The 26,932-nt window shown below is 40.8% G+C and overlaps 1 protein-coding gene across 1 annotated transcript in view; it reads right to left on the reverse strand.

The window, feature by feature from the left end:
* Positions 1-169: 169 nt before the first annotated feature.
* CLCN1 (chloride voltage-gated channel 1) overlaps positions 170-26,932 on the reverse strand; it is a 39,535-nt gene continuing 12,772 nt past the window's right edge. Inside the window, exons 8-23 of the mRNA XM_026852785.1 lie at positions 21,823-21,948; positions 19,976-20,060; positions 17,439-17,540; positions 15,564-15,648; positions 15,014-15,163; positions 12,359-12,428; positions 10,679-10,789; positions 10,336-10,549; positions 9,510-9,643; positions 8,776-9,002; positions 8,562-8,658; positions 7,388-7,470; positions 6,599-6,637; positions 5,883-5,987; positions 3,939-4,025; positions 170-3,466 (exon numbers count right to left, since the gene is read on the reverse strand). Of these exons, the coding sequence (XP_026708586.1) occupies positions 3,068-3,466; positions 3,939-4,025; positions 5,883-5,987; positions 6,599-6,637; positions 7,388-7,470; positions 8,562-8,658; positions 8,776-9,002; positions 9,510-9,643; positions 10,336-10,549; positions 10,679-10,789; positions 12,359-12,428; positions 15,014-15,163; positions 15,564-15,648; positions 17,439-17,540; positions 19,976-20,060; positions 21,823-21,948 (2,114 nt within the window). The 3' untranslated portion in view covers positions 170-3,067. The remainder of the gene's footprint in view (positions 3,467-3,938; positions 4,026-5,882; positions 5,988-6,598; positions 6,638-7,387; positions 7,471-8,561; positions 8,659-8,775; positions 9,003-9,509; positions 9,644-10,335; positions 10,550-10,678; positions 10,790-12,358; positions 12,429-15,013; positions 15,164-15,563; positions 15,649-17,438; positions 17,541-19,975; positions 20,061-21,822; positions 21,949-26,932) is intronic.

Below are 26,932 nucleotides of genomic sequence, written 5' to 3' on the forward strand. Positions count from 1 at the left end.
AAAGGTTTCAAGTTTGAACTTTGAGGGGGCCTACTGGGATTGCCTGAGATGGTGCAAGCTTAGTGTTTCCTTGACAAAGATTCAGTGTCAATTTACTGCACATTTTACACCTATTAAAGTACTTGGCATCAGCTCAGTGAAGATTTTATTGGTAAAATAGAAGTGGAAACATCTTCAGCCACCGCAAAGCATCTTTACAGTATGCATTTTGTCCACTCCTGGCTCCCTATACACATTCATGTATGCATACTTTTTCCCAGGTGAGAAAATGTGCAGATGAATGATGCTTCTGCTCCAAGACTGGTGGAATACTTGGAATGGATTTTGAGTAGTGTCTCCAAAGAGCAGCAGTAACACCCACCTTTCAGCTTCCCCACAGGAGCAATCCAGCTCTTCATGGCAACTCTGGGACAGATAGAGGCAATAGGAATGGAGGGATATGTGTATGTGCATGTGTGGGCACCCATGTGTTCTCTTGCACTCTCAGGTGACAGACCTCAGGATACTGTCCACTTTAGCTTGTGTCTTACTCTGAGCTCCCCAAGCCTCTTCATGTGCATTGTTTTTGTTCCAGCTTCATCTCCTCCAGCTCACAATCTGTCTGTCATGACTCACATACTCTCTGGCTTTGATTTAGACTCTATCTGCTTTCTCAGCCAGTCAGATCCCAGTTCTTCTGCGACACACTGTAGAAGTGTGGGACTGAAGCAGAACATATATCTGTATTCAGGAGAGAGGAGGGGGAGGTGTATTGACTCCAGCCTCAGAGTTTCTCCTTTTTTTCTCATCTGTCTCAGTGCTAGTGTTTGGCTAAGCTGCAAAACCTAACTCTGTACTTATTAGTGATAAAGGTGGGGCTGAATTGGAGAAACCCTTCCTGAGGGTGTGTGGACCCACTGATCAGATTTGGCCTCAGAGTGTTGGCACTCACTGCACATTTACAGTTTTTTAAAAGGAACATCCTTTCTCCCCTGCTTATTTAAAAGACTATCACAGTACCCTGAGACAAAAATAGCAGTTGTTTTGCCTCTTCTCTGCAGGCAGGGGAAGGTGACATAAAGGTATCAGGGAGGCTCTGTGCTAATGCCTGACAGCCAGAAATATGCCACAACCCTGTCCTGGTGGAAGCAAGCAGCTGGTGCACAAGAGACTTGCCCCCAGATCACCACTGTCTTCTCACAAGGACAAGGTGACCCTTGGAGGACTGAAGATCTAACTGTCCCCAGTTAGCTTATAGAGGCAGATCATGTGTGACAATACAGAGCTGGTGGCTCTGAATTCCAGACCGCAAAAATAAATCTTTCCCTCTTCAAGAGGCTAGCTGCGGAGATTTCCCTCTATTATAAGCTTGTCACAGACTCTCCCACCCATGAGCATCATCAGAGAGGAAATGGTGCAAGGTCAATCCTTGAAATTAAAGCCAGAAGGGAATTTTCCTAGGGAGACTGGATTAGAGGTAATGATATTTTTTACTTGCTCTTGGGACAGCTTATGAAAAACAACCTATTAAGGTGAAACTGGTCACTCTAAGTTAGGTAATGCTTTATTAATATAGCGAGGGGGGATGAGGTGCAACATCTGGGAGAATATGCCCAAGAATAATATTCTCAGAGACTGGATTTCTTTGTTGCTGATAAGTGGAAACACATCCCGTAGGCTGCTTGGGACTGCATCTAAGTGCCATGACACACTAAAAATATGACAGAGATGTAGAATGTTAAGAGGAAAGGTGCAGAATACACAGAATTTGATTTTGCCTATTTACTGAGAAAATCTCACAAGGACAGCAAGTTAAACAAAGCAGCATCTTCAGATGCTAAGGTTTTGCATGCATGACATGAACTGACAAGACATCTTTTTGTAAGATACAAACCAAGATCTGCTCCAGATTTAGAACTGGAACAGAGAGGGATGCTGCAGACAAGCGTTGAGGTCTCTACTGTTAATCACAATGGAGATAAGCTGGCAAAAGTGAGAGCTGGAATTCTCAGATCTGAGGTATGCAGTAATATGCAGAAAGTAGGTAGGGTAGAATTACCAGGAAAGAGAGCAGGAATTTTCAGAGATAAACCTGTTTTCAAAGTGTAGAAAATGTGGTTTCCCTCTGCTGCATTACTTGGCAGCCTGGTAACACTCCATAATTGGTTTTTTGAGTTCCTGTATTTTAAGACTGTAACTTTGTAAAAATTGTGAACAGTGACTCAGAGAGACAAACACAGGTATTTGAAATGTAGGTGCATACACGCTGTTTTACTCCTCTTTGTCCAACACTGAGGATGCCCCCTCTTAAGATTTTCCCTTTCTATTTAAAAACTCCAGAGGTGAAGGGCAACAAATAAGCTTTCCTCCCTTCCAGTGCTTTTCTTAGAGTCTTGACTGAATTCAAGACATGAAATGTAAACCAAATATTTTACCTCCACCTGTTTTTATGGCATGGCTCAGCTAAAGGACAGAGGAGAAGCTCCTAACTGCACCCCCATCCAGGAAAATCCCAGAGTAAAAATTGAAAAAGAGGAAAAATATTCTACATGGGAATGTTTGGGAGGGATGCAAGATAAGAGCTAGTGAAAAGGAACTGCAACAACATGGACAGGATTGCAGTCAGAAGTAGCAATATGCTTCCAGGCTGAGGTCCAGCTGTGCTTACGCTGCATGCAGGTCAGGTGTGCCTGGAAGGATGACACCAGTGGAGAATGAGAGAAGCTGCTCCTCCTCCACTTTCCATGTGGCAGATTGACCCAGAACATCCTGACTGTGTCCAGCAGTATTCATGTGCTGTTACTATGCCTTCTGCTGCGTTATGTAGAGATGGCAGAAGCCTAAGCATTACCAGCTTGCCCTTAGCCACCTTGCAGTCCACATCTGACTCCTGCACACACCCATATAGTCCAGCAGCCTTTGCACAGAAAGAAAGCAGCAGAAGAAAGGCTCAGTCTGATGCCCCTTCTCCCAGCTGAATCAGTTCTCTGTGGGGATTGCAAAGACCATCCAAAAGCTTCTCTTTGAGGAGCAAACACAAGAAGACTGGCTCAACTGAAGAGTGTGAGGACTATTCCCCTCACACCAGCTATAAAGGGACATCCTCATCTTCATCTTCATCCTCATCCAGGTCAGTGGAGTGTATGCTTATGTCCTTGAGGATGTCTGAGATGTTTTCAGCTACTGGCCCTGTCAGCTCCATCTCTTCCAACTCGGTATCAGTGGCATAAGGGGAGCACAGGACTTCCCCCTCTTCATGCACATGTGAGGGCTGGGGGAGGTGTGTGCACGGAGATGGTAGGCTCTCTGTGCCCAAGTCTGCTGCTTGCTGTGCTGCCACCATGCAGTTGTCCTGCCGGGTCCACACCTGAGTGGCCTGACTGACCTTCTCACTGCTGATGGAAGTCCTGTTCATATCACGGAAACTGGCAAGGGGTGGACGGAGGCGAACCCCAGAGCGTGTGGAGCCCTCTATTGCCTTCTGGAGCTATAAGAAGACAAAAAGTTCAGAAAAAATGAATGAAAAGGGGGCTGACCCAGCCCTACCCAGCAGAAGTTCATCTGCTGTCCAGGGTAAAAGCACAGAGTCACAGCTCTACTTCTGGGGCCTGTGGAGAGCATAATTTACCCTGATGGTGTAATTTTTTATTCCACAGTTAATAACAAATTCAACACCACTTTCAGAGATAGTCATAGCCACCCAGTTAAGAGCCCTATGTTCATGAGAAGGATGAACCATCTAACATCCCTGTAAACAACACCTGCTGCCTCCTCTGAAATATAGTCATCCATTCCTCTACATGATTTCCAAAGGGTTGGCTCAGAATTCAACACTGGATTGAAAATGTAGCAATTGCAGTTATATATATTCCCAGCTGGATCGTCCAGCACCTGTAAGTTATTGCAGCGATCCACAAGACATTTGCAGTTGATTAGGAGATGAAAAGATCTGTACTTACCTCTTCCAAAGCCAACACTCCCCTCAGCTTCCCCATACTTGTTACATAGGCATGGCTGAGGCCCAGTAACGAGAACAATGTATGTGTCTATGAGCAAAACCACAAAAAAAACATTTCAGGGACTTTGATACAGGGACATGATACTTGGTACCAGAGCTGGGACTTGGGATTTAAAGTGGGAATCACAAAGGAGCACAAGTCTGCAGATATCACAGTGAGAAACTACCCCTTTTGTACCCCTTGGTCCTTCTGCTGTGCAGCCATAGTTTGGATTGGTTTGATGATGGAGAGCACATTCTTAAGGTCACTTCCATCCTGCATCTGGCAATCAGAGATTCACATGCAATACCCTCTGTATCTGGAGACTTACACAGATCCTATTTCATTTTGGTGCTGGAAATTATCATACATATCAATATTCAAAGTCAGAACCTGCTTAGATTATTTATTCCAGTGTTTCCCTTAACACTACAGGATTTCTTTTTTCCTGTTCCAGAATATTTCCTGTCAAAACTTAATCTTGTTACTGCTTACCCAGTACAGTGGGAACACTGCGAACAAGTTATTCCCCTTCTCTTACAAAGCGTTCTTAAAAGGATAGTTATGACACTGCTATCAGCCTTCTTTTCTTTAGCCTAAATATACCCCATTATTTTGCTGTTCTTTGTAGATCAGACTTTCCAAAACTTACATCATTATCAGTGCTCAACTGTAGCATGTTTCCAACCTGCAACTTTTTTAAGCTGAGCTCTAACTGGACTTTACCTGTGGCCTTACATTAAGCCATTCTTTCACAGCTGGAGTTTGGGGTTTTTTTAACATCACATGAGATACTGAATGTCACATTCAAGTGTAAACTAATGAAAATCTCATTTCTCAGGAACAAGACATTTTACCCTAATCAGACTGGTTAAATATGATTTGATCGTGATAAGCTATGATATTCTTGCCATTGTCAGTAGTCTCACATTTAGCTCTAACTATGCATATCTCAGTTTGACTATTTCTTCTTGCACTTTTTGTGCATCCAAGCTAAGTTTACTTGTCTGTTATTTTAGAGTTTCTTATTTGCTCTTTTTTTACAAGAGGTATTTACAGCCTTCAGGTGTAATTTATAGTAACCTGTATATTCTCAACGATAGTGATTTTCAGATAGTGGTTTTCAGATCACTTCAGCCAGCCCTTTAGAAAACACCAAACTTAAGCATATGCTCACCTGTTCTTAATTTTCTCAAGGCTATCTTATCCCTTTGATAACAGTAATTAATCATTTTGTGCCAGGCATATGCTGTCAGTTCACATTAATTGAATATTGATAAAAACATACACAGTGCACTTCTGCTTTAGTAGACTGCTTCTCCTTTCCATGGAGTGAAAGCCCAGTCCTCTCTTACTCCTGATATGCAATGATTGCTTTTATCTCCAGTCATCCTGTACTAACTCTAGAAGTTGTGTGATCCAGCTTCTTCTTTCCTTGTGCTTCAGTTCAATGAGAAGCCTATGATATAGGGTGGTTTCAAACAACTCTTCTCATGCACTCCAGCAGACAGACTCTACACCCTGACAGAAACACCCTGAGAAATCCAGGAGCACTCATTCCAGTGCCGCACACTGACAAAGCAGAGTGTAAATCTTGGTGTAAAGCCCCCAGCAGCAAGGCATACAATGCTTCTGTTAATGTAGTAGCTGGAAAATCTGATCTAATGTCCAAAAGCTATTTTAATAAATATACTCAGACTTATTATCATGTAGCCTTCCATTCTGCAGGACATTGAAGGAACATGCAGGTTATAGGAACAAACTGACTTTCTGTAGCTGGATGTGGAAATAGCTGGCAATAGTAGTTATAGGTGAAGACAAGGAGAAGAAATAAGTCATAGACTAGACTTGTAATGATAGACTGGAGAAAAATGGTGTATGCCTCGGAGAGATGTCTGCACCCACCTTGTGCAGGGAAGTTCTCTCCACCAGTTGGAAAGGGGAAGGGTCTATGCAGCAGTTGTCAAAGCACACGTTCTTGTTCAGCTCCTCCTGTTCCCAAGCATCTATCTGACACAGGAAAGAAGAGGAATCACTCTTACAGTAATCAGCCATATTGACCCAAAGTAGTCCCATTCTGCTGTTAATGCTTCTTCCTTCCTATGTAGATCATTCATCTTGCCCATTATGTCACACCCCTTAGGTCTCCCCATCCCTTCCTTGCCAGATGTCAAGTCCCTATGGAAACAGCAATTCCAGTACCTCAGAGGTTTTCTGGGAAAGTGAGCTTTTGCTCCTTCCTACTTAAGAGGGATTGAACATCTAAGCTTTCCTTTCTGAGTGCATCTTCCCTTTGTCTGAAAACTAAAGGAACAACATAGACCCACAGAAAGATTTAGGTGAGAGGGGACCTGTGGAGGTCTCTAGTCCAAAACCCTGCTCACAGCAGGACTGACTAGATTAGATGAGTCAGAGCCTTATTCAGCACACCTAGCAGAACAATATTTTCTCTTACTGGGTGAGACTTGCCTGCTGTGCAACTGTAAGAAGAAAATGGCTTTAGCTGTGGCTTTATGTGGCAATCACTGAGGTTGTTGGAGCTTAGGAAGTATTGCAAGGGATAACCAATAGGCAAAAGAAGCACTCGATTGACCTCATTTCCTTTCTGCACCCAGTCTTACCTCTTCTGGCCTCATTGTCTCAATGACTTCCTCCGGCTCCTGTAGGAGAAAACACTGTTCAAGGACAAAGAATGCACAGTTTCACAGGGTACAGAAAGGAAAAATTTGTGCAGCCTCCTCACCCTATGCAGTCCCCTTTTTGTTCCAAATAGTGTATTACTGAGTGTTTAGATTTTCTTCATACTCATACATTATAAGGTGTACTCTGTACTTGCTGTGCTTCCCTTGCCAATGAAGACTGACTATGGAATACTGATGGAACAATTCAGGTGCCTAAACATGGTCATCTAGTACTGCTTTAGATGCTCTCAGATATCCCACATGGAGTCCAACCACTGTCCTAGAGTGGATGGGTCTCACATAGGTTCTGTATGATGTCCACCCACCATGTGTAGATATGTCAGGTATCCAAGGGCATCTAACATGACACAAGGCAAAAGCATTTTTTTATTTTCATCTGGCCAGAACTGTTTGCCAAATGGAATAGAACTGCATTTTATTCCAAGTTAGCCAATACAGCATTGTTATTCACTGAGAAAGATGCCCACATTCAGTCATGATGGTAGCCTTGACACCTAAGAATGATGGCTCTTTAGGAAGACACACACTGCTTTACAGTAATCACACCCTTTCTCCTTGGAGAGAGTTGCCCACTGATGCTGTCAGAGTTCAGGACTATAAACATGTCCACGGTTTGGCCAAATGCTGAACGGCTCTGAGTAGTAAGCTCTATTTCCATGGCATTCCCTTCCCTCTTCAGGGTGCTGCTAGGGTCTCTGTATCCCTAACCTGGACGGCACTCTCTGTTTCAAGTGGATGGTTGTAATGGCACAAGAGCTGCTGGATCAGTTGCCTCAAACGCCTGAAATTGTCTGAAGGATGAAAACAAACACATATATAAGAGAGAGGAACAAGTGAGAAACAAAAATACAAAGCCCCATGCCCACCTCCTTGTCCAAGGCAGTCTGGGAAATAATATGAGGGACATAGTAGATGGTATATGACAAGGCTGAGCAAGTCACAATCTAGTATTCAATTTGTAAGATGGTGTCTGTGACATGCCACAATAAATACTCCCATGCAGTATCTTTTCCTCGAACAGAGGAAATTAACCATTTCAAAGTAAGCCTTGCAGACAATAGTCATAGATCAGTGTTCCTGAAGAAAAGAGAAGAACAGTCCACAAGCAAGACTACTAACACAGCAAACAATCTGATACAAGAGATAAACTGCTGTGATGAGAGGTTTCTGCAGTCCACAAAGAGAATGTGGTTTGGAGGATGCACATGGAAAGGGGCGATGAGAATTTGGAAATTACTTCAAAGACAAAACATATCCCCACCATCCTGCATCTAATATGTGATAATATATGTGATATACGAATCAGAAATGAGCTATGGGTACAGTCTTGGAACCAAAATAGGCTGGGGTGGCACACAAAAGAACACAATACATCAGTATTTATCCATCATATTAATGTATCTGAATCTGAGATGCGTGTTCAAGGGAGAAGCTGTTCAGTTTTGGAGATGGCTGAGCAACAGCTGAAGCTACTCAAAAAACAAGTAGAGATGTTTAGCTTTCACGCTCCTTTCCCCAGGGAAATTCATTCATGGGCTGAAGGAGGCAAGAGACAGGACCCTTCCAGACAGACTTTCCAGAGTAAGTCCAAGGAGATGTTCTTGCAAAGGATGGAGTGGAGACTACTGAGAGAGAGGGAGCAGCCTGAGTGGGCTTACTTCTGCTGTGCTCTCTGAGGCATCACAGACAGAAGATATTTTCAGGTACGTTACACTGATGTTGAGGTGCATTAACAAAGTACCTTTAATACAGGAACAGCAGAGAAAGCTCCTTCTCTCACTCTATTGGAAATCGGCATCTTGCACAGGCATGTACACAGTTAGCATGAAAGCTTCCATAAGCTGGCTAGGATGTGGCTGAGGCATGCCAGAAGTTACCATACCTGGGAATTGCTGTGGCTCCAAAGTTTCAGGCATTTGTTTAAGAGGACTTGTTGGGCCATTGGGCTCCTCTGGGTAACTGGGAGTGGGACTTGGGGGCTGTTATAGAGAGAAAATAAAAGTCCACCCTGTGTAATTTCTTTCTCAGCCTCTCCAAATGCTTTATTACTTCTTACGCAGTCTCTGTGTTGCAACCTCTCCACTTCTCTCCCTCACCTCTCCCTTCTCCTCTGTATCCTCATCCTCATCAACATAAGCAAAAGATTCATGCTTCAGCTTTGTCAGGGTTGTCCACGGTCCCTTGCTGTGCCCATCGTAGGCTGCCTCAGACAGTTTCTGCTGCATTTCTTTGTTGAGGAGCCGCCGCCGTTCTGGGCTTATATGTCTCTGGAGGAGAGCTTGCAGTTCAGATCTCTCTACAGACCCCAGAAGGATCATGGTCTCTGCATAACACAGAGCAGAGAAACCATTAAGCTACTTCAAGGTTTTGAATGTCCCCTGCCCCTTCCTGCCCCCAGCCTCTTCAAAGTCCGAGACTTGTACCATCTAGAGCTATACAAGAGTCATTGACCAGCCCTGCTAGTTGCTCCTAATACACGGTGGATCTTTGGGACACTCACCATCCCTGAGTTGTGGCACCCCTCAGCACCACATCAGAAGCAGGCTCTTTACTCGTGCAAGATCCCTGCCTGTTGTCACAGTTCAGTCCACAAACTCCCCCCACACCTACCTTGCCTGCTCTATCTGCTCTGCTGCCCACACTCCAGCTTACCTGTCTGACCAGCTGAAACAGCCTTTTGCCATACATCATTCACAGCAGAAGATTTTTAGGATGATTTTTTTAGGTAGTGGGTCAACCTGTCTCATTCACAGCATGTAATTTGAAAATTAGTTTCTTTGGCTCTTTAAACTGAGGCAGTCTTCAGGACCAGTTTTTCCACATTGCTTACCTGCTGAGTCCACAAACGGCAAAGTCTTAACAGTGGTGCTTTGGAGTAGAGTTTGCAAGTCTCGGTATTTACAGTTGGAGGAGACAAATTTCACATCTTGGACCATGATATCCTCAACAAAGATATTGTATTTGCTGTGAATTTATGGACAGTAAGCGTAAGAGTTAGTGCATTAAAATGTCTAGCAGATAAATTCCTTAAAGAAATACATAAATGACCACTTCTTTAAAAAGTGTTCTTAATAAAGTTGCTAGGTAATCTGTGATAGTAACCAAAGAGGACTTTCCAACAGGATCAACACAGCTTAACTGGATTTTCATTACAGGTGAGTTCCACTCCATTACCCTTCACCATACAAATACACACATATATATACATATACATATAGATGTTCTATACCTGTGTACACTAGAGAGAGGAAGACATGTATATGAATAACTGATTTTTTTTAAAGCAAAATATCAAAATAAAACGATATTTCAAACATTTTCTGGATAAAAATATCCAAACCCCACTATATTCAGAAAAACATGGAAATGAGGCATTTGATTTTTAAATTTTTAAACTGAAGCAATTTGGCAATATTAATACAAATTCAGTAATGTTGCAGATTATTCAAACCTGTGCTTTAAGTGAAAAAAAGAGGACTTTTCTCCACTTCTTTGTACAAACCCTAGTGCTACTCCTCCACTTGTTTCTTCTCACTGCAGGCCTATTCTTTGTAGTACCATGCCCTTTTCATGACCTTTTATTCTCCCGTGGTCTCATGTTCTTCTGCTTTATTTCTTTGCCACTCCCCACCTCCACATCTGTTTTAGTACTATACCTTATGTGATTCCAGCCCAGGTCTGGCAGGTAGGGCAACTTCTTCACCTGGATGATGCTATCATAGAGGCTGGGCTGCAGACTTTGGGCCACCATGTTGGCAAGAATGACAGCCACCATCATGGGGAGGATGTGAGAGATTTGACCTGTCAGCTCGAAGCAGATCACAGCAGTGGAGACAGTGTGGCTCACCGCTCCTGTCAGAGCTGCTGCACCTTTCCCAGGTAGGGTAGAAAATGAATAGGGAGAGAAAGCGGCTGTCATACAGAAACAACATGTCATGTCATCCAGGAAAGTCATGGGGATGGGACCAGGCAAAGAAAAAGAAAGACATGGAGACTCACCAATGACAGCATACCCTCCAGGTAAGATCTGATAAACTATACCATCAAAGATGATCCCGTTGGGAAAAAGTGATGCCATGATTTCCCCAATAAGGCGCCCAAATGCAGCACCTGGAAAATACCACTGACAATTACAGAATTAACATCTAAGGAACACCCAGTCTGTGCTGGGCAATTACTTGGGTATTTTCTAAGAGAAACAAAATCAAAACTTATGTTAAAATGACACCAGGGACTAAAGAGTAGTTGTCATTTACAAAAGATAGAAGTTAGAGTCCAAGAGGAGAAAAATGTACTAAGATATGTAAATACACTTGACCCCTCATTCTTCAACTTAGGCACACCAGTCACAGTGGTATTTGTGATTCCCAGGTAGGAGAAAATATTTTCAGAATATGTACAGTGTCAATCCAGATCACAGTTGAGGCCTTTCACACACTCATTCTATGAATATCCAAACACTGGAATTGCAGCTTATGGAAGAGTGGGAAGGGGCTTTTGGAGGTCTTGTTCTGACCACTTCTCACAACAGGACTAATTTAAAAGTGAGATCAAGTCACCCAGGGCCTTGTCCAGACAAGCTTTAAAAATCTGAAAGGATTGAGATTCTCCAGCCTTTGTGAGCACATTAACCAAGGAAACACTTTTTTTCTTATGTCCCATCAGATTTTCCCCAGTTGCAACTTGTGCCTTTACCCCCTATTTACTGTGTGTTTCTTTCTATCCTCTCTATCCAGCTGCATTAGTTGGTGAAAGGTGCAGTTAGAACCCCTCTTGGCCTTCTCTTCTGCAGGCTGAACAAGCCCAACTTCATCAGGCTCTCCTTGTTTGTTTTGTGCTCTAGATTCCCAGCAATCTCGGTGTCTTCCACTGGACTCATTGCACTTTATCAAAATCTCTTATATTGGTGGACACAAAATGGCACAATATTCTACAGTTGTGTCCAAAACAGTGAATGCAGGGAAATAACTAATTTATTTACCTTGCTGACTAGGCTTTTCCTAATACAGCCTTGTTTGTGGTTAGCCTTCATCACTGCAAGAGCATGCTACTGACTCATGTTCAGTTGCTGCCTGCCAGAACCCAGAGGTCCTTAGCTCACACTGTTTCATTTAAGAGCTGTGGGTTAAATGCTGAGCTTCATGAGCTCTATACTTTAGTCTAATATAGCCTCTCTTTCTTAACATTAACATCATATTATTTTTATTTTTTGTTATTGGAATTAAAACCAGTTAAAAAACAACTCCTGTATGTCACCATATTTCACTCAGAAGAAACGAGTAAGTGGTGGATTACATTGCAGGTACTAGTTTTGAGGTTATCTCTTCTAGCTGAATTTTAGGGATGAAAGGAGTGACTACTACTAATTGTAAGATGAAAGTTTCTCTGTAGGTGAAGAGGCAGAGAAATTACAAGGCCATGGCTCAGCATGCCTTCCCACAGTGTGGCTTTCCTTATGTAAAAGGACAGGGATTTCCTCAGCATTTGAATTTGACAGATGGGAAAGTGACAAAAGCAGACTCAGAGGCTGGTATATGGACTGTTAACTGAGCTTGTTATAGACATCAAGTAATAACTCATCATCCACTGGAAGAAACCTTCTGGGTATTTGTGGAATATCTCTTTTATCTTCACCTGTCAGACAGCTGCAACATGCTGCAACACAAAGTTGAAACTCACCTAGAACAAAAACAGGCATGAAGCCTCCACAGGGGATTGGCATCGTGGTAGCAATGACAGACATCCAGAACTAGAACAGAGGCAGAGAGTGTGGTTGTTACTGAGCAGCAATAGCATTTCCTGCAGCCCCACTCTACTGCCCAGCCTGTGAATCCCTAAGGAGACACATTCTGAGGGATCTGGCAGCTCCGCCAGAAAGTGAAGGGTAAAGGGGCTGGTGGGGTGTGAATGGGAGCTGGAGGAACTCTGGCAACACAGCATCACAGATGCAGAGGACCTCTGGGTAACTGTTGTGGTGTCAGAGAAGCCAAATCACTAAGTGGATGGATGAACATGAACTTTAGAAGTTGAGATTTCCTACTGCTCCAAACAGCTTGGCTTTTCATGGAACAAGACCATCAAAATTATAGAGACTCAGAAAGATTTCAATGTGAAGGGAACTCGAGGTCTCTTCCCCAACTCCCTGCTCCCAGGAGGGCTAATTCCTAAGTTAGATCAGGTTGCTCAGGGCCTTATCCAGGTGAGGTCTGAACATTTTTGAAGGATGGAGATTCCCCAGGTTTTCCAGGCATTTGTGCCACTACTGACACACACTCAGGTGAGATTTTTTCCCTGAAGTACAACTGCCATAAATTTCTTTTATTCTAGCTTGTGTCTATCTGTCCTATCACTGCTCTTGTCCTATCACTGATCTGGGCAACATGATGAAATCTGTCCTGGTACTGCTAAGACCAATTCAGATGCTGACTTAGCCCAGCACATACAGACTTCATCTCGAGCCAACAGCCTAATCTTACAAGCACCTCAAAGGCCAATATGCTCAGACTTTCTCAGGCAATATGACAAGAGATTTCCACAGCTGAGGGAAACACAGAGAGTGCTGCTGTTTCAAAAGCTTGTAAAAAGAAGTGTACTGGCAAGATGTTCCTTGCTGCAGCAGTACCATCCATTGGGGAGAAACAGCTATGGTCCAGCACATCAAGAGCAATACTTTCAGGTATTTCAGGACTATAATCTCAGAGTGGGCAAATCCTTCCTGTTCAAGGTCCACCTTTGAGGAGGTGGTGCCTCTTCAGACATTGTTGTAGCTGTAGACAGCTGAGATACTAATCTGTAGACAGTTTGGTGAGAGGAAATCCAATCCAAGACAGCTCTTCTATGTAACTCTTATAGGATGGTTGGCATAAAAGGGAAAATGAAGCCAATATATAGCCTGGCATTTAGGAAATCCCTCTGCAAAGGTAACAGAGAGTCAGCAGAACAGCATTGCTCAGCCCATGGTAGAGGAACATGCTGTGAGGAAGGTTGGAACATCAATTTGATATTAGCTGTTGCTCTTCTTTCCGTAGGCTATTTGAATGTTCCTAGCTGGCTACAGAGGCCAGCAAGCTGCAGAAATGAAGTACTGCTAACTAAGCTTCTTTGCACTACCAAATCCAGGTCAAATAGAGCTGAGAACTAGGACTACAGTGCAGTGGAGAATCAGGCCAAGTCTTTTCCCAGCGTTGAAACAGTAGTTTCTTTATTATGTGGTCTGTTCCAACTTTGAATATATCCAGATAAAAATAAACTGTTTGGAGCAGTTATCTAGTGAGTTGAGAAGGCCTTTAGTTGATGGGACAAATCCAGTGAATCTAGAGTTTGAGGATACAGCTCTTCCAAAGAGAACAAATGGACTCAAGACAGATACACTATGTAGTCCATCCCTCTTCTATTTAAGTAAGTGAGACCTTATCTGCTTGATGCACTACAGTCAGTTATCCCAGAAGCAAAACCCTTAAGTGACAGAAATTTTATACAGTATTTTACTTTAGGTGGAATCATCTGTGTCATTCAATCATTGATGTCCCTTCCTGATGTACTGAAATATTCAACTGATATTACAAGGTGGCCTCAGCTCTTTTGCTCCCTTGCAACAAAAAACCTCACCATTTTACCCTCTTATCTCTTTTCTTTTTTTTTAAGAAAAACCTCTTTCTTGTTGGAAAGAGGAATATAATATAACTGGAAGAGAATCTTTTCTTGTTTCAAATCTCTTCTCTTCCTCTGTCATGTATCATTTTCAGAAGTTGAAACAGTTGTGACTTTCACAGACCATGTCAGCTCAGAACATTTATCTGCTGTTGCTTTACGAGAAATGAGCAAAACTGTTTTCAGCTGCATTTCTCCATCAAGTTATGGTACTTCTAACAAATCCTTCAGCCTCACACAACTAGAGATTGTGCTTGCATATCCTTATTTGTCACTTATCTGTAGTCAGGAATATAAAGTAGACTGTATCAGATTTTGTTTGGACCAAATATAAATTATCTGAGAGCTTTTTACTCATTTATTTGTTTTTGTGGAACTTGATAAATCTTTCCCTACCAACTACTGCACAGTGGGTACCAAAGGTCATTCAGCAGGATGCATGAGGAAGATGACCTAGGGAGCAGTGAAGGAGGTCACTGTATTAAGGCCAGGAAACCATGCACTAATAATTTTGGCATTTTTCCATTCAAGGTGGGCAAACATCACATCAAAATATATAAGAACCCATTGCAGTTGTGCTTCATTCAATACCCAGCAACTACCCATTGGCAATTCAAAAACTATTTTACAAAAGGTCAAGAACATTCATTCTGAGACGCATTATTGGTGATCTGGGATTCCTACCTTCATGAGGAAGAAAAGCAGGATGATGATGAATACGCTGACTTTAGGATGGATCCAAGCAGCAGATTTCCCTAGGATCTGAGGGTCCCCTGTGTATTTTGCCCAGGTATAGTTATCAAAGAGAGAGCTGATGGCTTCCCGTGGCATCAACTAAACAGCAAAAAACCCACACATGATCCATGAGATTAGATGGAGTAAATGTTCTACCTCTGTTCCAAGAAAGTGGAGGAGATTTTTACTTCAGTAATTGATGATTATGAGACTTAATTCACATTTTTAATCTTCAGGAAGAGAGGTGGAACTTCATCTGAACTGATGAAAGGATAACTACTTTTACACACAGGGTAACATCTTCATTATTACTTGCTTAGGAGAGTGGACCTTTTTCAAGTTTTATATGAAGGAGATAGCAAAGATCAAGAGTTTCAAAATATCCTCAGCCCAAACTCCTCCCATTTCTTTCTTCCCCTTTCCATGACATAAGGTTATTGGGACACAGGATTAAGTGGAGATTGTTCTGCAGAATTGCAGATACACATCCCACTCTCACCTCTCCTGCCATGAACTGCCCAAATCCAGGAGGAAAGGTCACAGTTGCTATAAGGAAGGTTATAACCCCAGGGTATATGAGACGGCTGAAAAGAAAGAAAAATTTATTAAAATACGCACTCACATTCTTTTCTTGTAGCACTATCACTTCAGGACTATGAATGCTGTTTCTATGAAAACTCTCTGCCACCTCTGTATCCATTGCCTTGGAGTTTTGTTACTGGCAATTTAATGCCCTGCTCCACTGATTATCATGATTCATAGAGTTCAACTGTCAACAAAGCCATTTTTCCCATCAGAATTGATATAATGGAGGGGATGGAAGGAGAGAGGGATTTACAAAATACACAAACTTGAGTACATGAGGTGTGGGATGTGTATTTACAATGATGTGTTGACCTGTTGCCAAAAGCCAGCACCTCCTCCATTTGTCCTGATTATGCCAGTCTTGTTTCTTCATGCCCCTTGTAATGTGTCCTGTCCTAGTGTATTTAAATGTACTCTTTTTTTTCATACATTTTTGCATCCCCCATTGCACTAATTCTTATGAGGAAAACTGCTTTCCTTTCCATGGAATTGCTGACCATCACAATTTTTGGGAAGGTGTCCTTGGTGGCCAGTGGGTCTAAGTGTGCTAGGCCAGTGGGACATACTGGAGAGCAGGCTGAAGCCATCTGTGCTTTCCTACGTTGTGTCCAATCCCAGGATGGGTTTCTGGGTACACTGTGACACTTTGTGGGCACTAAGACAACATGAGTGTAAACTGCCTCCACATGCTGAACTAATCCAGTGAGGTCTCCCCTGACAAAATTACTGTGTTCCCTACAGGAAGTCCTACCTGAGGTGCTGTGGTATTTAGGAAGACAAAAGATAACCTTTAATTTCTTTCAGTCTAAGGACCTACAAAATTCTGAGAAATTGCTCAAAAGTTTAAAGTAAATTCCTGTTTTTCAGTCTTTGCTCCACTTCTCTATTAACTTTGATGGCTCTGCTGGTGCTTGTGAGTAATGCTGCATAATGAAGAAAGACAATTTTTCTTCCACATGATAAATTTAGTCTGAACTTCTTTTTAACTAGTGTTTTTCTTCTACTCAGATCTGCAACTTTTGCTAAGAAATGTAGATCCTCCACACCTCTCAGCTATCTCATAGCATCAGAATTCTGGAAAGAGACTGAAGACATTTACAGTTAGTCACCTTTTCTTCTTCAGGTTATAACTTTGGAGTTTATAACTTAATTAGAAAAAAAAAGTATCAGGTGCCCTGTAAAACCTTTATGGCTTAAATTTTTATTTTGTTTTGCATTTCTCTTCCATGCTGCAATTCACATCATTTGGTTACTATCAGTTTCACTATTTGGTTTGTAAGTATTCAGTAACAGCAATACTGCAGCACAATATACTTTTGCATACATTTTTTTTTTTTTTTTTAAATTAGGTTTTCAAGACATAGTTAGATTTCAGTTGTATTTAATTTTCTTAAAATATAAATGATGTTGAGTTTATTTTTTACAGATTCTAAAAAAATAAAGAGAAGCAGCATGATCTTAAGAAGCATAAGCATTGATTTTCTAATTAAAAACATTTTCTGTCCAATCAGTAATATCCCTTGACCTCTTAATGAATATTACAGAGTCTCCCTTCTAAATCAAGAAGCTATCTGAAACTATTTGGGCTGATCAAAAAGAAAATCCAGTACAGAACAAATTCTCTTGATGTTTATAGATATCTTACACTCATATAAATTCAGTTTCTCATAGTTTTACTGTATTACACGTGAAATAGTTCTACTAGCTTCCAGAAAACATTTGTTACTATCCAATACCAGTAGGGTATAAAAATCTGATCCCTAAAGAGAATAACTTCAAAGGCACTCACTATTTGGTGAGAAACTGGCTCAGAGCTGTGTGACGCCGGATGCATAGGACCACTTGGCGATTGAGATAAACAAAAAATGCTCCAAGGAATCCAGAACATATCCTAAAGTGGAGCAGAAAGAAATAAAATCATACCAAACAACAGATAATAAACAAACCATCAGTCAAGAAAATGAGTTTAAGGTTTTTTCATAAAGTCTTTGTCACCGAGAGGGTTACTCCTACAGCAACTCACTTAAAGACATTGACTCCCTGATGAAAGCAGGGAATTATTTTGGATCTCTTTGTCACACACACTGCCATTTCACCACTTAAATTATCTGTTACATATAGGGGGAAATCTCGTCTATAAAAACCTATAAAATAATCTATAAAAAAGGACTGACAGATCTCAGTGGGGGCTGACAAAGAGCAACAGGGCAAAGACCAGTATTGTCAGAACTTAGACATCGAGTTGGAACATTAAATAATAAACATGAGGGGAGTTTAACTCTGATTTAGCAAAATTATATGCCTACATCAAATATTAAATGTAATAGCAACTCTCATGCCTAAAGCAAAGTATGTAATCTCTGTGATCCTAATCATTTAGCCCTATGTTCCTGATACTAATAAAGCCAAAAAAATTATAGCTGTCTGAGGACTGGCCTTGATCCTTATGCTCTGTAACTTAATGAGACCTGGATCAATATGGTGTAATACTCAAAGGTGAAGTAAAAAAAAAAAAAAAAAAAAAAAAAAAAAATTATATTATGTGGCAAATAAAATTAACTCACAGAATACTGAGAATAAACAGATAACATTTTCATTCTATTAATTTTTAAAAATAAGGGAATTTTCCTTTGTTATATGGTTTGCAGGCTTTTGCCAAATCTCATTCAAAGATGAATTTAGCTTACGTAAAAGTTTGTATGTTGAAAAAGATCCTGCATGATCACTTAAAAATTGCATAGAAACAAGTTTAAACTAATTATGAAGCTGTTCACAAACAGGTCCAGTGAGCTTCTCTTAAATATTTTAAGCCAGCACTGTTTAGCCTAAGGGCTGCACAGTTAACTGAATTTCTTTGCATTAGTTTATATTAAAAAATACATCCATCTCTGCCTATCAATTTGCCAGTAAAATAGAAGTGCTCCTCCTGTATATATTTTGCAAATTAACATTTGCTGACGTAGAAGAACAAGATCTACCTGTTGATAGTGCTTGGGCTGGCTCATTTTTTTTTTGTCCTACCTGAAAGTGAAGAAATATGTTGGATAGAAAGAGTCCAACTTTGAGACTTAATGTTAAGAAAATTCAGAGCATTTTAAGTTGTCATCAGGACTTTATCCAAGACTATCCAAGTCTTCAGCTTTTTCTAAAAAAAGATGCCACGTTGAACACCCAGGCATTTGAAAGCATTTTGCAGTTGTCATACTCCTTTCCTAGCCTATGTGGAGTACTAAAAAAACCCAGCTCTGCCAACTCTGTTCAAAACACAATAAGAAGTTTTGCATTCTTATCAGCTGTAACCCCTAAGGATTACCTTCTTCCTTGTCAGTCTAAACAAATGGATTCCCCTGAGTTCAACATGCAAATTTATTTAAGGACTAGCAAAAGCTCCTGTATATTCATAGATTTTCAACATATCTGATGTCTTCAAAAAAATTCCACTTGAGTTCATATTCAAGTAAATGAATATGAGGTCAGCCTATATTATATAGGCTATATATTGAGTTGGAAAACCTCAAATATATTTCTGATCTTGTATACAGGTTTTGCAACAGAATACGTTCACAACACCAGCACAAGTATTTTTTTCCTAGAGCATATTCCCTTTACTACTCTGCAGTGATTTCCCTGGAGCCTCTCTCTAACCCAAGACCTTTCCTCACGGCAATTCCAAATGCAGTTTTTCTCTAGTATTTCCCAATTCTCTTCTCATTTTTCTTAAGTTCATTCTTTCATTTTGCAAAATTTCCTCGACAAATGAAACCATCTCAGATATCTCCACAAATAAAATAAAACTGACACTCAATATATTAACTGTTTTCTCACTGAATCCAATTATGGTTCAGTTACCCTTGCCACCATGTCGAGTACCAACCTTTCTTGAAAAGGATAACTGTTCTGACCTTGTAAAAGGGAAACTTCTTGGTTAAGTCTTTCATCCCAGTTTTGTCAGGTGAAAAGGCTGTACTTGTTGGATCAGTTCATTTGGGGATGCCATCAAAAATGTTAAAGAGTCATTCAGTAAAACTACACCCAGAACCTAGACCAAGTTAGACTTAGTTTTGGTTTGTTTTGTTTGTTTTTTTTTTTTTCTTCAGAACTTAATTTCTGTGAAAAGGAAATAACAAACATTTTGAAAACACCCACATTTCCTTCCTTACCCATTGTGCTACATGGGCACAATTTCTGAAGGAGGAATGCAGAGGTCTTATTTGTAACAATCAAAATGTCTAAAACGGATGTATGTAACTGTTTTGCAAAAGAATTCCTAACAGAACTCACATGATAACCTTTGTAGAGCAAGAAGCCAGGTTCCTGGGAACTTACCCTATTACAGCAAATGCTGGCAGCTCTTGCAGATCAAAGGGGAAATCCATACGAAAGTTTGTTCTGAACAGGGCTGTGATGGTAACTGTGAGAGAAGAAAGAGGTTAAGAAGGAAAGGGAATGAAGGGAAGGTGAGAAGTTAAATGTCATAAAAGCTAAGGGTAGGGACAGGACAGGGGAACTAGTTTATACATGGTTCTATGTGGTTTCGTGACATTATACACAATATTACAGATTGGCAGACTGCTCTGATTTTAGTATGCCTATTTTTGAGCATTTGCAATCCTAATGCTCTAGTTGGTATAGGTTTGTTTTCAGAGAATGTATATATATTTTTAGCTACAATCCTAGATTATTTAAAGGGTCTTATTTTCTTTCATTTTTTCTACCATCCATTCTCTAGGAAATAAAATATTTTCCCACATACTCACTGACTCTGAAAACTCTCTTTGCTGAGGCAGGCAGTGCTTACATACCTGAAGAAGCTGTGTCATGCACCGTTGTGATTGCCTTCTAGAAACAAAACTCAGATCCTCTCTGAAGTTATATCTGCAAAATTTTTCGCTGATACCAAAAGAATGAAAGCCTTAGAAATCAGAGATGGAAAATATCAGCTAAGCCTCATTTTCTCCAACTCACCTCACCTGGAAGTGTTGCATTGCTAAAAAGACACAGATGTTGAAACCTGTCCTGCTTTATGTGCCTGGAGGTACCTAACTGTGTGGAAATGTAAATATCTGTATGTCAACAGGTGAAGCACAAATTAATAATCAAGTGTAGAGTGGAAATGCAGCTGAATGAGGATGGATATAAATTCAAATTTGCCCTGGATGAAGGAATTATTCACACAATGAGAACAGAAAAGAAGCAGTGAAAAATCTCACATTATATGATAATTACAGGAGGCATTAATTTCTTGTTAACTGGTCAGACAGGACTAGGTTTAGAGCAATGATGGTTTTAGAGCAACTGATGGTTTAGAGATGGTTTTAGACGGTTTAGAGCAACTAATGGTTGAATACCTCTCAATATGAGGCAGTGTTTCACAAACAAAGATGTAATCACTTTCTACATTCAAGAGAATATTCAAGCCAAATAATGATTTAGCACAAAAAATCCAACCCTGTGAATTCAAGAGACATAAATTATAGCAGTTTTAAGTAAAGGAACTGCCCACATGTTGCTCAGATCAATAAAATAGATACAACTGTAAGAATAAAAGATAAAGACATTATAAACAAGAAGTTTACAAAGAAATGGTAGCCTTCAGCATCAGCTGGAACTCCATTCCGAACAAGCTTGTCCTGTGCTATTTCTGTCTGCACAAATTTGCGCTTATGCTTTTCAGTTACTTGAGACAGTTATTTTTTCAGGACCTCCAGTCAGACTCTACCAATCCTGTAGCCTCCTAATCATTTTATCATCTCAGTTTTCTAGACTATTTGGTTTTTATGCTTCTAGTCAAGAGATGACCAAAGCAGACCACAGTATTTCCAGCAGATAGCAGCAGCATACACTATAGTATGTATCACATACTCTGTGATGGGATACCTCTGTGTTTGCAGCCTTGACATTATGCTGAGTAGAAGCAAAACTACCACCTCAGGGGCCCTCTTATTTGCCAAAGACTCATATTCAGTCATTTTTCAGACATAACCTAGGAATAGGTTGGGTTATACAATTGATGACGTAAGATACTTCCCCTTCTCTTTCTGTCTGTACTGCTGGTTGTCACACATCACGGCAGAAGTTTCAAGCATCATACACAGTTGTAGTTTTGAGGAAGATAGAAAATAAATTAATAGAGCAACATTTTACGAAGAGAGTAGGAGTGGCTCTTAGCTTACCTGCATCCTTGTTCCAAACAGCAAGGACTCGGAAAATGAAGGCACTAAAGGTAGCTGCAAAGAAACCTCTCCAATAATTGCGCACAGCAAAGTAAGTAGAAGTGACCTCAATGCTGAAAAGAACACCTAGAAAGAGTTGGAAAGGGACCAAAGTTAAAATCACAAGTGTAATGTTAGAAGCATGAGAGAGGCTTCTAAGTAGTCTTCTAGAGCAGTGGTATCCACACTTCTTTGATCACGCACCCCTACCAATAAAATATTTTGGAGCATGTACCCCCCAATATATGTATATTTATTTTAAAAATATATACATGTACTACTGCATATTATGTACAATATAAAACATGCACAAAAACAGAAATTTTAAAAGGATGAAAATGAGGAAATAAAAATTTTAAAAAGAATGCTTTATTTATTGATACAAAAATATTTTTCTTCTCATTAAAAATACTGATTAAAATATTGATATTCTTTATTTTTTAAAATCTTGTTTTAACACTTTGTTACACACTGACAGATGCTTGTCATCATGGAAGAGATCATCACATTTTTTGTAGAAGAAAAATGTGTATCTGGTCTTTAAATACAACTGTTTTAACCAACACATGTCTCTATGGTACAAAGGATTGTCATGATCACTCCCCATCTCATTTGAAGTAATGTTAGCATTCTTGTGTTTCAAGGTCTTGTTTTGATGAAATTAACCACACTGATGACATCCTGTAGCACTTTGTGCAGGTCTGGCTCCCATTTCTTTACCACAATAGCTTGCTTATGAACAATGCAGTGAATGAATTTCAGGTGTGGTGCTATCTATGTAACCTTACCATGTAATCCTTTTATTATGCCAGTCAAAGCAGCTGCTCCACCGATTGCTACACTTGCACAGCTTTTCCATAAAACATTTTTGTTAAAGAAGTAATTTACTGTTGAGAGTATAGCTTCTCTGGTAGATCTTTCCTTTAGTGGCTTACAGAAAATTCTTCATGTATTTCACTATCGAAACAGAATCTAGCAAATACCATAAGCTATGACATGTTAGATTAGAAACATCTGTACTTTCATTCAGCTGCATAGCAAACCTCTAACACTGTGTAATTTGTACCGATACTTTTTCCTTCAAACCTCCAGCAATATTTTCTATATGCAACTTCCAACAGTGTTTGCTGACAAAGGAATGCATTTTAGTTTGCCACTGTGTGCAGGTTTAACCTCTGCCGGGATCGGAGAGCACGTTGCTGTTGCCCTTCCCCCACCCTCTGCCGGTCAGGCTGGAAAGTTAAACACAGACCCCGGCTAAAATAAGAAGAAAATTTAATACAACAGTGTGATAAAACAATCTGAATAGCAGCAGTGGCAACGATAACAACAATAAACATCAATAACAGTGAACAAGACAAAGGATATACAGAGAAATACCGCAAAGTGGTCAAGGAGCAAGCCCGCTTTGTGTATGTCAACCCCCAAACCAGAAGCGAAAGTAAAAAGGCTCCATCCCTGGACCTGACGTCAGCATGGTATGAATAACCTGGCTGGAGATCCCTTCCCCCTCAATCTCTGCTGGGGAAAACTTGACTCTATCCGAGCTGAACCAGGACACACTGTATTGTTTTCTGTATATTATTTCAGCCATTTTTAACTGTGGCAGAAAGAACAAGTGTTTCCCCAGTGGTATGTGGCTTTTTGTCTTTTGTTATGAAGAAAGAAATCTCAAAGGAGGCTTCTATACATGTATCATTAAGGTCAGTGAAATTTTGTAAGGTACTGGGTTGAACATCACATAGCTTAAAACATTGATGAAAAAATTGTAGAGATTTGTCTTCATGTTCTGGATGCTTAGTTTTTAAATGTCTTGCTAATTCTGATGGCATCATAGTGTGATTAGCTAACTTCTCAAAGCACAATATACTGTTAGGGTGAGGTTTGTCATTAATGATAGTGGATGTAAATCCGTATTTAAATATCCTTTTTTTTTTTTTTCCGACTTCTTGTCAAACCTGATTAGCTAGTCATTGTTTGTACCTCATAATGTGGCTGAGCCTGTGCTAGGAGTAGGAGAACTATCAGCTCTGCTATCTTCTTGTCATTCATCTGTGCTTGCATTATTAGTATTATCTTCAATATGTAGTTTCTTTGAAGGAATCTTTTTAATCCACTTGTCCATTTTGCGAGGGTTAGTTTAGTTAACATTAGATAATATAATCCATAAATCACTTAAGTGGTCACACCCTGATTGCGATACATTGCAATATGCCAAAAGTGAGCAGATGAGTGAGCACACCACTGTCAACCCTCTTCATTGTGACACCTCATGACAAGTGGCCATCTGACATATGGACTGAGTGAGGGCACCACTGGCAATATGCATACTGAATATTAGTAAATCTTAACTGATTTTTAATTCTTTTAAGATTTAGTAAAAAAACAGAAATTCCAATATTTCCTTCCCACACCCCAGTGGATCACCTTACGCAGTCCCTGGGGTAGGCACATCCCAATTTGGAGACCACTGTTCTAGAGAGCCTTCCCCTCTTGCCTCCAGAAGGCTGACAATGTGGAAAAAAGATTGTGTCAGAGAAGCTGTGGAGGTTGGTAACACTAAAGATAGGCTTCATTCAAAGTAGATGGCTGATCAAAATTACAGTGCAAGAAAGGGGAGAGGAGGACAGGACTAGGCAGGAGAGGATTTAGGTACCTGAGAAAAAGGAAACAGAACAGCCACTTGCCTCCAAGTGGTGTCCCAAAGCAGCAGCCGACCCCCACAGCACAACCCACAGTCAGGACATCTGTGTAATAATATGGCTGCTACTGGTGAAAGAGACAAAGAGAGACAGACAAACAGAAGAAAGAAGGAAAGAAAGCAGAGAGTGAGTAACAGAATTGGCAGGTATGGCCACCTGCTGTCACCCAGCTTTGACACCAGTGTCAGAGTTACAGCTGTATTTATCTTACTTCTCCCTTCTGGATGGTTTCAGAATAGTCAAAAGACAAGACCTGGCACAAGACAGGCATATACCTGGAATCACATCTTCAAGACACGTGGAGAAGGCAGCATCTACTCTTTCACTGAAACATACACATTTCTAGCACTGTAGAAGAAATGTCTTGTGGAAAATCCTCCAGGCGGTGGGGGGCACATAACTATATTTTACTCCTTTACTTTGTCAGGGAATCTCAGGATACACATGTGCCAGAGGGTGCCTCAAAAAAGCTACCCTGTGAGTCTGTGTGCACAAGGCACATGCATGTCCAGAACTGAGTGTGAACAGATGCCAAAGTTCCTGTCACCTTGGGTGGGTGAGTGGGTAGCAGATTACCTAGTAAAGCACTGTGCTGTCCTGGTGAAAACAAGCATGATAATAAAAGGAAATGGAAGGTATAAAAGGTAGAGTCTCTCCTGAGACAGTTTTGGAAGACATAAAGCTGTTGAATGGGAAAAAATGCTCTTCCACTCTTTCTCCAAGATTTGTCCCTGAAGTGCCTAAGAATGGTGAAACATTAACAGGTAGGTAGATGTTATTTTATTTTGTCTAAATTCTAAGTGGTGTGTAATGCACCAGTGTTAAAGTCTGTGTATTTTGTACTTTCTACTATCATATGTTCCCAAAGTAGCCTGTTAGATTTCCCACAAGAGTTTTGAGAAAGGTTGGTCCTGTGCTATGGTGAGAACCTCAGTGACCACACTAAATTCTAAGGCCAGAACACCATGAATTCCTGTTTACCTGAGCAGGTGTTTGATAGAGCTTCAACTAAAAGGTGTCTCAAGGTTATCTCTGCACAACCCAACATAAAAGGGCCATGGACCATTCCCTGTCCTTATCCACAGCTTTGTCCTAGGTAACTTGTGGGCCCTATCAGTTCCCCTGTGGTGTTAAGACATAATCATGTCCAGAAAAGGGGTGGCATTCAGTTCAAAGTGTCTGGAATAGTGGGAAGGTTGTGTTATAGCCCACCAGCATAGTGATTAACAGCTTGAAACTGAGGGTGCGTGTGACATGGCCTGCAGTATGTCAAGAAGTAATAAGAGTTGTTTGAAGGTGCAAATCCTGATGGGACAGTGTTGAAGAACAGTATGATATAGAGAGACCTATAGCAACCACGGAGAACAGCCCGTGGCATATGGTGTCTTCCAGGACTCAGCACTGTGTCAGAGTACTGGTGCTGTGTAGCAATACAGGAGTAGCCAGATAGACCAAATCAAACACAAAGAGTACCAGAGTACACTCAGAAAAAGTAAGCTGGGCACCTTTTTGTTTGTCAAGGGTTAAACTGGGTTTTCAAATCCATTTTGAGGGCTCTTCATTAATACACAGCATTCACCAGCATGAACACCAAGAAGTTATACACCATGGGCAATGTGATGTGAAGTTGCAAGCTATATCCTGGACTAATGTCAGCAAAAGATTACATGACTGCCAGGTAATGGAAACCACGTTTGGCAATTTGGTGTGAATCCACAAGAGGAACCCAACTAGGGCTGCAAAAGCTATGATGACCTCCAGTTTGTTCCCATACTACAATGTTATCACAGACTCACAGCAAGTTTCAGTCTGGAAGATACGTCTGAATGCTTCTTCTCCAACTCTGCTCAGAGCTGGGCTAACTTCAAGGATAGATCAGGGTGCTCAGGATCAGGGTGCTAGGTGAGCCCTGAGCACGTCCAAGGGTGGAGATTCCTATGCCTCTCTTGACACCTGTGCCACCCTGAACCACCTTTGGGGAAAGGGGAGAATTTTTTTTTTATTAGATAGAATTTCCCTTGTTGCAAGTTGTGCCTGATGTCTCTTGTCCTTTCACTGTTCTCTGAGAAGAGTTGGACTATTTTGTCTCTCTAATATCTCCTTTAGCTACAGAAGACAGCAATTAGACTACTCCTCTTTATCCTTCTCTTTTCTTCTCTAGCCTCTCCTAGTGTAGAATGTGTCCTGCAGTCCTGGAGACAATATTAATTCCAGGTACAGAGAAAGAAACAAGAATTGTAGACTCTTATGGAAGGTTTTGGGGTGGGGTTTTTTTCATTATTTTTTTTTACCATTAAGAGAGATACCATTCTCCTGCATACTACCAATGGTTCCACCTGACTGTGGTCTCATCCTTGGTTCTGAACCTG

Source organism: Athene cunicularia (assembly GCF_003259725.1).
Source record: "Athene cunicularia isolate RWA chromosome 1 unlocalized genomic scaffold, athCun1 chr1_part1, whole genome shotgun sequence".
Classification (NCBI taxonomy): Eukaryota; Metazoa; Chordata; class Aves; order Strigiformes; family Strigidae; genus Athene; species Athene cunicularia.